Source organism: Rhea pennata, chromosome 15, assembly GCF_028389875.1.
Source record: "Rhea pennata isolate bPtePen1 chromosome 15, bPtePen1.pri, whole genome shotgun sequence".
In the NCBI taxonomy this organism is placed as follows: Eukaryota; Metazoa; Chordata; class Aves; order Rheiformes; family Rheidae; genus Rhea; species Rhea pennata.
The window spans coordinates 5,522,753-5,537,016 of record NC_084677.1 but is presented as its reverse complement, the minus strand read 5'-3'; the positions used below and the strand labels follow the sequence as shown (position 1 = coordinate 5,537,016).

Sequence of the window (14,264 nt, the reverse complement as noted above, 5' to 3'; positions counted from 1 at the left end):
TTACTCTGATCTTTAAAATCAAAACACTCTGACTCCAAAGTATGGAAATAAGTAATGAAACAAGCCATTCTCTGGAGTAGCACTGAATTTATTTTTAGGTGAATTAGCTTGGTTGCAATGCACAGTTGACAGGGAATATTACCTTAAGTTATGGAGCTAACTCAGAACTAGTTCAAGTATCCCTACATCATGTAGCACCAGAGTAGAATTCTTCTTTCTCATTGCTTTTACTCTCTGGTTACAAGTCAGAGAGGCCACAACAGTTGTATTTGCTGGACAGAAATGTGCTGGCAACTTACTTTATGGTAGGTTACAAGGCCATAAAGTAATCTGAGCATTTTGATTCTACTCCTGAAAAAACGAAAGTGTGGACACTGTAAGGAAGTGTCCGCTGTGACATGAAAGATATCTGCACACACTGTGTCACCCTAGTCAAATGCCAGGGACTTCTTTCTATATTGTATTTGTACTTCAGACTGTCTAAGCTAAAACAGAGCAATTACAGACATATAGCAAAAATGACTGTACAACTTGCATTTACAGCTGATAAATGCTGCTAGCATATTGCTATAAAGCAATGGGCACGTAAGAAAATTCTGCAGTCATGTTTTCTAAAGCTCTGAAGTGGTACAAACACAGCCCCTGCCTTTGTCCTAAATTATCGCTGCCCTCCTACAGCGAGCATAAAACCCACACAAAAACACGGAAGAAATATAAATTCCTTTTCAAGTGTTCTGGCAAACTCCAAAGAATTACTCTTGTTTCCTTACACCTGGAAGTTCTTCCAGGTGTAAACCTGGAGTACAGGGCTTGCTGCAGAAGCACAGCCTATGTTTAAAGGAGACATGATGCTAAAGACAACCGTGTTAGAGGAACTGTACAGGAAAGGTAAGAGAAAAGCAGCAAGAAACTCTTTAGTGTCCCTAGCTCTGATAAAACACTAATTATCATTGTATTTTGCCCAGTCACAAGTAAATCCACCCTCCAAACTCCACAGAACTTCTTTTTTTTTTTTTTTCCCAGTGTTTGAACAATATTTGTCAATTTGCAAAGTGCTTGATGTGAACTGCTGGACTGAAAAATTAGGGGCCTTCTAAAAGCGAGCATAAAACACGGGTGGAAAACACTGTTTCACATGGAAATAAAATTCTGAGCAAAAGCATCTTGTAAACTCAAGAATAATAGTACATTAAATAGATTATACAACTACGCTGCTGGCAGCAAAACAGCTACATAAAAACAAGACAGGGGAGCAAAGGTTTTTAAAACACAAAACCAAGACTGACTCTTAATTCAGAAGAATTTAAATGCAAACTGTATTGAGGCTAGTTTCTGCCTTGGCCATAGCACGCAGTGTGAAAGCACAGTAGAAGACTGTAAGACCTCAATGCATTATGAGTAAGACTCAAAAAATGTAACATAAAACCTCAGTAATAACACAAAAGAAAATGCTGTATCTACCCTTAAAAATATCGCTACCTGTAACTGATGCACTGTAACTGTTTACCAGTAATTAAATGATCAACAACAGAGATGATGGATGTTCTCGAAATACAACTCATTAATAAATGCAGAGTAAAGAACAACACTGTACGCAGTCAGCTCTTCAGAAGTAACTGTGGCTGCTATATATGCATCTAAAAGACAATTACGGAAAGTGGAAAATGGCCAAAAAACGGCTAAAATGACTTCCCTTCACAAAGTACCACAGGATTTTCACTTGGTCCCTTTACTTGGCCCCTTTAATTTTAAGAACTACAGGAATATATTTGGGAACGTCATCAAATCAAATATTCTTAGCCAACTTTCCTGGAATATAAAATCATCCAAATAGTTAGACTGTCAGTAAAACAAAACTCTAACTTCCTGTATCTTACTGAATATTTCAAACTAATTACTTCCTCACAGATCTCTGAGCAATGCAGTCCAAAATGAATGATCGAATTTGAGATCTGTCAGCTTTTGCTGTCAAAGAAGCTAACAGTGCCACAATTTAGTCGAGAGAGAGGAAAATCGGCACCTCGGCAGATGCAGATACGTGAAAGTCACTGTCGTATTTCAGTTCCTTACCGCTCGTACTCTGATGGTTGTATCATCTAACTTTTTGAAGTTTATGCAGGTAATACTACGTTCATCACGAAACTAACAGTAACTAAACCTAACTTTGCCTTGTCGGGGACGTATCCGCTGGCCCGTAACCGCGCGGGTTACTCAAGTGGGACGGGAGCCGAAGCATGGGGGCGAGCGACTGCCACGTAACCCCGCTTCAGCGGTCGGAGGCGGCAAACCGCTGCAGCGGGTGTGATTTTGTGCACTTGTCTTACTGGCACAGTATTAGTCTCCTCAAGTTGAAACTATGAAAGCTCAAAAATTAAAAGACAAACAGAGAAACACACGCTCCCCTGCCCTCCCCCCAAAACCAGCCCTGTATATTCATCTGAAGACATACACGTTAAGTGTGCTAAAGGGAAGGGAACGACTACACAGCGCAGAGCGTAAACAAGCTTTGGTGAAAAGCGGGACACGGCAACGTAGAAAGGGTTACTTCCCCTTCCCAGGCCAGGCCTGGCGTACATAGCCACGAGGAATACTTTGGGGGCAAAGAAGATCTGTGACACCGTTTGCCTTCTTCCTGTTTGTGCACGGAGCAGGCAGGGCAAGGGAAAGGGAGTGAGCTCCCCTCTGCTGACAGCCACTAGCTGCCACTTTGAGTCTCTGCATCTAGATCAGTAGAAGGCTCAAAGTGCAAGCACTGCAAGTATGAACTTTAAAACACATTTATCCCTCTCCGTGATCTCTGTTTTACATTCCTCATTCGTTGCGCAGGTTCTTTTACACTACTTAAGCACAGTCTCCATTCCCCACTACACCGGACAGGCACCCGAACCGTAACATGGCCTGCAGAACAAGAAATAAATCTTCACTGTAGAGTATGTAATTTGATTTGCCTGGACTAAACGTGGGCAGGATAGTTTGGAACCTCTAAAAATGTCTCAGAAATATTTTTGCCACAGTGAAAAGCCAGTCATATTTTCAAAACACACTAGGTCAGCCATCAAAATCATTTTTTTCTAATAAAAACCTTACAGGAAAAAAAAAAAAAAAAAAAGCTCTGCTAGCAACTGGACATTTATTAACTAATCTTTTCAAGAATCATCCAAAGTCTATGGAAAGTAAATTCTAGTACACAAAAGCAAACCACTTATCTAAATGAAGCAGCATTTATTAAAAATTTTATAGGTTATTCTATTTTAAAATTTGCTGGGTTTTGCAATTGTATTTATAGCATGAGCCCTGTTACCAACAACCAGCAACACTGAGGAATGAAAGACAAAACACAATGTAACTAGTTTTTAAATTATAATAAACATTAAGGCCTGATACAACCTGCTGGTTCTATCAACAAGGCCTGTTGTTTCATATAGCACAACACTGCTGCATGTGCCCGAGCTGTGTTTTGCCTTCCTGTCAGCAACATATCAGTCACCAAATACACTTAAACTATATATTAAAAAAAGAAGTGGTTCTAAACAGATACACATATACAAAAAAAATTTCCAGGTTACATGTGTAAGGAGTATCTTTCAAATGTAAAAATGCTTGAACATAGAAACAAAATAGCCTTTTAGTTTATTTTAAAGAAGGGACCTTTACTTTAGACAAGAATGAGCTTCATATAATCACCTACAGCACTGGTTAAATTTGGACAAAACGATAAAGAACTAAAATCGTACAATGTCGAGCTGACTGGTAACAGGAACGCTGATCAAACTGCATGAGGCACGCTGCCATCCACACCTGGCTCCTTGTCGACCGTAACGACGCGCTAGAAGAACAGGATCGTCTCTCTGTGTTTCTTTAAGGGGATCTCAGACTTTAAAAGAACGGGAAAGATCCAGATGGATGAGCCAGAGTTTGCCTTGGCAGATAACCATCAAAAGGTGGGCAAAAGGTTGCGCCCTCGGAGCCGCTCGGGTGCCCGGATTCACGAACCCGAGGGCTGGGTTTTATGCACTGAACCGGATGTTTCCCCCTGCTAGCGGCATCCCGTCCAGGCGGATCAGGACGGAACAGGACAGGCACAAAACGCTCAAGTGGGAAACACTTTTAACAGCCGATTAGCATCGTTCTGTCTTCCGGCTACGAGGAAATGACAGTGTATGAGCCCGGTGAGGCCTGCGATGCAGGACAGACGGCATCCCTCCCTGAAATAACCAGATTCCGCAAAATCTCACGCTCCCGTTTCCCGCGCTCCTTTCCTTCAGCTTTGGGTGTGTGATTTGATATGTAACAGCTCTGTACCCTCTAGGATAATATGCATGCAAATACATACATCATCATTCGTAACAAAACTACTTTTATCCTTTTATCATTACAATGTAACAGGCAAATTGACCTTAACATATGTCAACAAATTTGATTTATCTTCTTTTTGCAACAAAATACTACTATGTGATCAAGTCAAGCTGTGTGGCCTTTGGTTAGATTCACTGAAATTTCACGTTTTAAAGCCAGTCATGGCAAGCGAGATTTTCCCACCTGCATCATTTGGCACATATTTGCATACAAAATGAGAAAGAAAACAGTTCCTGAGAAAGCATGAGGAATTTCAGACTAATTTTCTCCAGATCACTTTAACTAGCTCCATAATCGCATGCCAGATTGAAGACAGTCACTTTATTTTATTTTTCACTGTGGTAGGAAAAAGACTGTGACTCATTCATTAAAAATAATTCCACTGTTTGCCCTAGTTCTTACTAAAACATCACTAATGAGCACTCAAATACAGAAAATCAGGCCTTTGTATTTCAAAACCAAGAAGAGTCTCAGCTTGCTGAGGAAACTGTTCCTGATGTATCTGCAGATTTCACCTCCTTTCTACTGGATAAGAAAAATTGGAAAGCAAATGGTTACAGCTACGTGGTCTAGTAAAACTGGAAAACGTAATTGCCATTAACTCCAATTTATGTGTTACTGTTTGAATTTGTTGAGTTAGGAGCTTGTTAGACTTCTCTGAACTAGCAAACACAAATGACTTCTTAAATAAGTAATTAAACATTGCCAAAGGAAATATTTTAAAAGCTGATTGTCTCCAAACCTCTCAAATGTCTGCAGATGACTTGTCTATCATTATTGTATAACTTTACACTGATATGCGAGCTCAGCACTGGAATTATAACTTGGAATTTAGATTTTTCCACGGAAAAAACCTGGAAACAGCACCCAATTAAAATATGCCCTTTATCCTTAGAAATTGCAGAAGAATGACACAGAAAATAATCTTCAACTAAATGCGTGTCTCAGCACTCAAAAGCATCTCGTGGCTGACAGAGACATTCCTCTTACTGGCCTCCCTACCTCTATTATTCAAGGAAAATTGAATCCTATGATTAGCTCATTCATTGCAACATTAACACTGCACAAAGCTGGATGAGATTTCCCACCAGGTGGATTTTCCTATCCAAAAGCCACTGTGGTTCTCAGATTCCAACCTAGCAAAACGCCGCACGCTACGCCCGCCTGGCTGAGACTGAGCCGAACTCCGCACCAACAGAAATTGCACCCATCCATTACAAGGTTCCTGGCGGGGCCCCTGGCCAGAGCCCAAGGAGAGCTGCCGGACCCCGACACGTCGTCACACAGGAGCTCACTCTCATCAGGCGGAAGAATGAGGTTTTACATGCGGAGACATAAAATCAAAATGCAGAGGTTGCATGCACTTACCATTCGTGTAAGGGTTGACGGTCTTTTTATTTGTCATTACACGTGCTGTTGCATTATTTACCTAAGCACATAGAACACTGAATTAGAAAGGATTACAGGGAGGGTCCATGGTACTATTAAATGCATGCATTATTACTGCTATTAGTCATGTAAAAAATAAAATGCAATTTAATTTACAGAAGGCAACAGGTGCATAACAAAATCATACTATTTATAATTACATTTATTTTCATAACCATTTTAACTTACAAATCATTTCAATAAAGCAACATCATATCATTTAAACTTTAATAAAAAGACATTAAAAGCAAATTAAAAGGTACTGCAGAATTTAAGACTTAAGAGCATGCTTGTATTCCATGATAACACTGATACAATAAATATTCAAAACAGAAAAAAAAATTTTATATGAAGGAACATGCAGTGGAGTAGAGGGGAAAGAGACAAGGTACAAGGAAACAAAGAAAATGTCAAAAAAAGGGACAAACGAATTTTAGCAGTGTGCAACATAACCCTTTAGAAGAGAAGTACCATTGGAAAAGCAACATCTAGCATTCAACACTTGGAACAAGAGCCTTTTTCATTGCAAGAATTAACAAAATCATTCAAGCTTTAAAATCACAGCTAACAAAAGGATAAAAAGAGGGTGCATTATTTAACACAATATGGAGTTAACAATCTGAGTAAGATGTGCACGAAGTCATATCCTCAATCCAATCAGTGCCTCCCAGGCTTGCTTAAAACGTACACTCAATTACAGGCGTACCAATATAGAAAAAAATGTAGCATCAAGAAAACTTAATACAACAAGTCAAAAAAATTCACGTGGTATATCAGCGCTAAATACGTGAAACGGCAGATGGACTTCTCCACTTACCATTCAGCACCATCGCCAGCATGGGTATGTATACAGTTACCATGGTTACTGAGAGTTTGGTGAGGGCCCTAAGCGCTACCGTCGAAGGGGGAAAATGAAAAGGCAAAATATGCAACATCTTACTCAAAAGACGACAGCATTTTCAATTGGTATTTTTTTACTCTAACAAATACGACTGAGGCAGTATTGAAGGGGATCCAGTGGTACTAAAACGCATTTGTGCTGGTTTTTTTTCGAATAGATACGAATGGCTCAGGCCACCCAGCCAAAGTAGCCTGATAGTTACATTAAAAATGCAATGTTAAAATTGGTCGGGTCTTTAGTCTGGCTTTGTTTCTTTATCTTGTACATCTTTTGGATGCTTCTTTCCCAATCTGAAATTTTTGAAAGCCACTGTGGATCCCGCATCAACCCTGCAGCAAAAAAAAAAACAAAAAAAAAAAAAAAAAAACAAAAAAAAAAACAACCTTTTGTTTGTGTTTTGTCTGTCACACATTTTTTTTTGCTCTCAATTTCTTTTTTTTTTTTTTTTTTTTTTTTTTTTTTTGTTGGCTGGTTTTTGGAATCTACTGCACCCATTGATTTACAAAACATCCAAAATAATAAGTTCAAAATATTAAAGCTTTAATTTTTTTTCAATTCTCTCATCCACCTTTCAGCAATAATGATAATAATAATAATAATTACAAAAGAAAGAATAATAAAAAACCCAAGTAAGGCCAGATTCTCTCTCTTTATATATAAATATATATATAAACAATGGGAAGGGGAAAGGGGAGCACACAGAAGACACCAATGATGCATCTGAAACAACAAATGAGAGTGAAGCAGACATTTATAAAAAAGATGAAAAGGAAAATATTTTGAACATGCACCTCGATTTTACGGCCCTCTACCACGGTGCCGTGTAATTTCTCCCTCGCCCTGTCCGCATCAGCACTATTTTCGAAAGTTACGAAACCAAATCCCTGCATGCAGGAGGGAGAAGGGGGGAAAACAACATGCACATTATTATTTCAGTCAATGACCACTTGTTTGCTTATGTTCTCTCTCTTTAATTTAATATTCTCTTGTCCTTGCTTCATTTCTGTAACATGCAAATTAGAAAAATTATAATTGTATCGAGATGTGCAATAAATAAGCGACAAATGTGAACAAATTTTTTTCACTGTCATCAGTTAGATAATACCCTCGGAAGAATTCAAAGAATGATACCAAAAATACCTTTTAACATGTCACTACAGAGAAAAAATAAATCTAACGGTAAGAAAATGAAATTAAAATAAATTCCAGTGTCTTCACATAGAAAAAAATGAAATAATGAGAAAAGAAAATGAACCACATTTTTATGACATGCAGATATCTCAACAAAATAAAAAACATGTGCACAAAATTCAACACTGAATGTCAATATACTCTAAAACATTGCCTACTTAATCATGCTGCTGTGATCATAAGAAACATTGTTCCCATGCAACACTAGGGTAACTTAAACTTTTGTCAAACTATACAGCCTTTACTTATTTTTTATAAAAGAAAAAAAAAAAAGAAAAGAAAACCACCAACAAAACAAAAGTACTTTTAGAACTAAGTATAAACTTTCTTGTATTAACAGATCAAATAAAACCACATGATGTGAATAGAAAAAGAAACTCTGATAAAGGAATAAAAATGCAAACATTTTAAGTAAATTTAAACTGGTTCATTTATTAATTTCATATATTACTTTCACATATAGAACATGCAACTGGTAAAGCTCCAGACTCCCATGCTAGTGGGACAGGAAACACGTGACTAATGTGAAATTGTGACTGTGCCAAATACTTCGCTTTATAATACTATGCTAAACTACCTTTTCCAATCCTACTAACGTTCTTTTTCATTGTGCTAAATTAAACACTGCTTGCATATTGTAAATATTTTAAATGCCAAACATTTTGAAAACATACACCAACCCTTTGAAACAGCTCTGAGGTTACCACTTCAATGCCTTTGGATGCTTTCCGAATTTATCCCAACAACCAAGCTTCAATAGTCCTTGGTGCTTCACAACAAGAGATGTTTACAAATAGTACACGGCTGCTTTATAAAGAACAGGCATTGCCGTACATCTTGGAAGTCCTGCTCCAACCTTCTTCGCTCTCCTTTCCGCTGAGCTATGAACACAAGCTTTGTTTTGCTCTGTCCTCCAACAACGAGCCAATGCACCACGTCTCAGCAGGCTTTACCCATCCTTCCACCCTCCGCATTGTCCAGGCCATTCGTTAAATTTTGTGTTTTAGATTCAAGCAGATCTATCATCTGCTCTCTGTAGTTCTACCTATTCTGTATACAGTACGCACAGTGCATACAAAATGTATGTATATAGTGACAGGGGAAAAAAAAAAGACTGGAGATTAAGGAAAGCAACTCAAAGTCTATTAAAATCCTGCTTTTTTGGACAGGGATGAGGGAAGGTCTTTATACATTTTAGACAGAGAAAAGACCAAATACAAAACTAAGGCAAGACTAAGTACTAACACCAAACCTTGAGAACTGAGAATAACCATGGATACACATCACAAAATGAATTCACTGACAAGGTGTCTTGGGTAACTATCATGGCTGATCTTTAAAGCCCAAGTTATTCGGGCTATTTACCTCTTCGAAGAACACATTCATTATGTTCACGGAGATTTTTTATGCAGTAGTGGTTTATTTTCCATCCCTTCCAAAGTATTTTGTTTAAGCCTACTATACGTTGCTTTTTTTTTTTCCAAGTCCTGCTGAACTCTGAGTTTAAAAATGTTCAACCGTGAGCATTTCCACTTTCAGCTGAAACCATTCTCAGCCAGCCTGATTCCTAACATTTCCCCCACTCCTCCCACCACAAAACCACGTAACGAGACACAAGCGCGTAATTCTCCTTTCCCCAAAGCACCAGGAGTGACTCCGAGAAAGTAAATTCCCTTTCTCAGTATTAATCCCCACATTTTAAGGGCCTGCACTGGCCTTTCTTATACAACACACTCACTTTAAACTTTTATTTTGGGTTTCGTTGCTTCCTCAACCCCCCATTTTTTAATGGTTCTGTAAAAAAGCTCATAATTTAAGATGCCACTAGGAGAGTTCCACGGCAGAAATGATCACTGCAGCGATCGATCCAATGACCCTTGGTTCATGCAATAGTGTGAATTCCCCCAAATCTGCTTTGTTCACCTCTCTCCTCTCTGCTGAACGACCGGCCTCTTCTCAGAATTGCAAGAAGTGAAAATTTGATGGGAGCTTTTTAGTCAAAATTTTGAATCAGTCTTACTTGCTCAAAGCACTGCAAGCTAGTTTTCTTCAAACAATTGAAGTGAAAGATAAAAACCTAATTCTATTTCAAAAATTAGAAAAAGATACGAAGTAGAGCCACAAGCCAAGATAAGACAGAAACTTCAAAGATTCTGAAAAGAAAGCCCATTGTAATTTCTTTATTTATTATGTTTTACTTATTCCCATAAGTAACACTATTTAAATGAAGCTCTTATTTATGTAAATGTTTAAGTTAAACTATCTGACAGAGAAATAGTAACAGAACAAAGGTTCATTCATCACTTATTTAACTAAAGTTATCTAAACTAACACAAAGTGTACTTTACATGCAGTTGATTCAACAGCTACCTTGGCTTGGACTATGTATCTTTTGACCTATGATGTAAATTTCTACATACTATTTTTTAAAGTCTGTCAAATTATTTAATAATAGACAAGACAGACAGACATTTGTACATCGGAAGGTTCAGTTTTAATTTGGGAGGTGCCTTGGAATTTTTCTTATTTGAATAAATGGATCTCGATAATAATGTATATTAAACACATTAATACATATATACATGTAGATTTATGCTAGTATGTATGCAATATGTAGCTGTGTAGAGCATTAATTTAAAACTGAAAAAATAGGTATTTGTTGATGTGTCCGTAGCTTTTCCTTCGCGAAAGCAGACGGTTACCTTTGCAGCCTCGCAATCATGCCTGAGGGACAAACTCAATCTGCAGCTCCGTGGGGAGCCACCGCAGCCCCGAGCTGGGCAGGTTAGTTAAGGAGGCACATTCAGTGCCCCAACAGCAGCGCGCCGCCGCAACGGGCACGGCAACGGACGCCAGCTAGAGAGCCGTCCTTCCAAGGTGCGTGCTGATGCACACCCTTCCCGCCTGCGCCACCTCGGAGCATGGAAATTTCTCTGTGAGTAACAAAACAGAAGTTGGCTCTGGCAGTTTCTACAAAGCAGCAATTGCTTAAGCAGCACCAAGTTATTCTTTTTCAGCTTTCAACAGCTCTTCCACATCTTCCAGTGCGTTTCATCATAAAATCCTTGCATCTTGCCACACACAGAAATAACCAGGCTCAATTTCTGGCTCAATCTAAGAAGTGATTTTATATGCTTGTTAACAGCATTGCCAGCAGTTTTTATGATCTTTTAATCAATATATTCTGCGAATCAGGAAAAGACTCATTTATTTGAGACAGGTTGTAAGAAAGACCTAGTCTAAAGCAATACTGAACTTCTTGAAATCTTCATAAAAACAATTCCAAGAGTGATCAACGTTGCCAAACGATTCCACCAGTTTCCTTACTTATTTTTATTATTACAGTATCGTATTTGCGTTACGAGTTTACCAGTGACTGTGTGTTAAACCCCTAAACAAGCAGAACTTGTAGTATGAAACTTGTATTTTTGTATGAAACATTTTTTTTCATTTTTTTAAGCCTCCCTTTTGCAAGATTTTCTTACACTTTAACACTTTAAGTTCATACTGCAGGGTTATGATTTTTAAACTCCACAATTCCATTTTTCTTAATCATTACACTATGGAAATGAGCTTACTATTGGTGCTTTCACAGGAATCTTTTAAACGTGTTTAAACATTTAAACATTTTTAAATTTTAATTATTGAAATCTAAAGAAATGAATAAAGAGAAACAAAAAAATCTTAAGACCTGAAACACTTTTACGCCAAACTGCAGCCAGAAACAAATTCAGATTTTGGGCTGGCAAACTTCTTTACCTGTACTCAATTTGAGACCATTTAGCAGTTCTTTCAGTTGCAGTGGGATTACTGTTTCATAAAAACATAGATAAGCACTGCTAAGAATAGGACTATCATCTAGTGCATATTAAGTTCCACAGAATGGATATGAAATTATCAGAAAAAACTCCCTTATTCCTAACTCTGTTTTATTTTTTTACGTATTTGAGAGAATTCAGAGTACATCTGCAAAATAAAATACTGTGTAGATAGCCCTGAACTAACTCCAAGCAAAATGGGAAGCAGAGTACATGAGCTAAGTGATGCGCTGCAGAAGTATCTTCAGTAACGTACTTAGAGCCAGCTTAAGTATTGGACACAACTGGACAAAACTTCCCTCACAAAATCCATTAACAGCCATAATTTAATATAATAGATTTCAGCTAGAACAGCAGATTTCAGCCAGTTTGAACAGCCCACGTTCTGAGCCATCAAATTCTGTATGTATTGGTTGTTTTTCTGAGAAAGCAGTAAATGCTTCAGTTGGATGTGGGCCAGAATGGAAGGATATCGATTAATGAACGTCAGAATAATTCGGGAAATAAACCATGACATTTGAGTTATTCTATATGAGAAAAAGGTGACAGCTTTAAATTTAGAATTTAAATGTTAACACATTAAGAGAAAGATTAACAGAAGAATTAAAACATATCTGATATGAGAGAGAATTATGATGTATCTGATTTAGCTTAAAAGATGACAGATTATGGTACAACAGGAAAAGAATTTCATCATTAACAATAAATCAAATATAAGAGTTAGAACAAGACTGATGCATAAGTGGAGAAACATTATGGTGTGTCTGACATGGGATAAAGAGGAAAGATACCCCCTTGCAGATGGCATACATACACACCCCTATAATGCAGCTGCTGTCATAGGTGACACCTCCTGGGAAGCTGACCCCTGTTTTGCACTAGTTAATGCTGATAATGCAGGCATTCTAGCCTGCATTCTAGCTTGCTTACTTCTTAAATACCCAATAAATCAAAGCATGCATTTAAGGTACAGTAATTTTCAGGAAAAAATTAAATGTTTGCAATACAATAAGAACTCTTTTAATCAAATAAACGTTAAAATAGCTTGTATTCAAAGGGTTGGTGTACTGAAGCTTTAACTAAAGAGGAAAACACCTGCACTTAAATAATCTGAAACAATCACATATTTTCTCAGCTAATTACTAAAGAGGATACTTATTAGGTGTCATTATCATCTTTCACTTCCATAAAAAGAAAATATCTGTACTAACACAGATCTGCCTACAGATATTTGTAAGTATGGACTCATCTTATAAAATAAACAAGGTAATTATCATTGAAGAGTAAAGAAAGCAGAAAGCAATGTTCCCATAAAAGAGTAACAGTTAGGAGTAGTTAAAATTACCCCCTTTTAAAAGATACGAGTCCAATGATTTTCATGCTGCTTAGGAAACCAACAGACAGCTAAAAGGTGTTCCCATTACAGTAGAATCTCAGGCGGATTTGTTACAGCAGTGCAGTTGTTTCCTTTTTCTCATATGAAATATTTTAAACAAATTATCAAATTCCTTTGGTGAATTAAACTGCTTACCTTTGAGCCTCGCTCATTAAAAATAATTTCAACATCTAAGATTTTACCAAATTGCTGCAAAGAAATAGAAAAGTTACATGAAAATAAGATAACTTCAACACTTCTGACATCTCTAGTACAAACGCTTGTTTCAGAAAATGATGCATCATAAAATCAAGCATAGTCAAGCACCCGAAAGACAAACTCAAGTGTAACCAAATCACTATTACGATTAAATTGGATACAACATTACACCCGTCACTGTCATTCCTCATATTCATTTCTGAATTTTAAATTCAGCGATACCTTGAAAGAAGACATTGTCATTAGCCGTGATCACAGGGAAGTGAAAGTCCCAATTTTCTTTTTTTATTTAGTCTTTGCAAATAGTAGGTCACTTCCCGGTGATACAGTCCAGCTCCTATCACCAATTTCTTCGTATCTAATATGCTACTGAGTTAATTCACTTGGAGTGTAACAACCACCACTAACGAAACAGGATTAATTGCTGCCTGAACACTGTCACCCTCTGGTCAACCTTCCCACCAAAGAACCTTTGTTTCTGAAGACTTTTAGCGGTAGTTTTCTAGGGCAGGTAAACAAGTTAAGTTATTTCAGCTCTACAGGAATAAGATGAAATCAAGTGTGAGTTTTGTCACTGGTTTGGTTTCAAGGGAGCAACGAGTTCTCACCAGCCTTGAAGAGGTTCTTTCAGCGCTACCACATTACCTCCCTATAAGCACTTCTGGGTTCTACCACCACAGCTGAAAAGGGATATCCACTGTTCCCTAACCAATTCTCGTTTTTCTAGAGTGTAATGTTGAAAACTAGAACGGTTACCTGTGTGTTGGGGAATTTTTCAGCTCTCCAAACCACATTTTTACTATAATACTAGTTATCATTACTATTCACATTACAGTAGCACCCGCAATCTACAGGCATTGCTCGTCCATTCAAAAATGGACCACAGTCCCTTTTCCGAAGAAGGCTCTACTGTATTTTTCTTAATAAGAGAATAAATTTTAATTCGGGCAATATTTAGTTTTACAGATTTTTTTGA

General features: G+C 37.6%; 1 protein-coding gene across 1 annotated transcript in view; it reads right to left on the bottom strand.

Moving 5' to 3' along the window:
• The window catches only part of RBFOX1 (RNA binding fox-1 homolog 1), a 1,388,408-nt gene that overhangs the window by 82,998 nt on the left and 1,291,146 nt on the right, over window positions 1-14,264 (bottom strand). The window contains exons 9-11 of the mRNA XM_062588818.1: window positions 13,226-13,279; window positions 7,477-7,569; window positions 5,725-5,785 (exon numbers count right to left, since the gene is read on the bottom strand). Of these exons, the coding sequence (XP_062444802.1) occupies window positions 5,725-5,785; window positions 7,477-7,569; window positions 13,226-13,279 (208 nt within the window). The remainder of the gene's footprint in view (window positions 1-5,724; window positions 5,786-7,476; window positions 7,570-13,225; window positions 13,280-14,264) is intronic.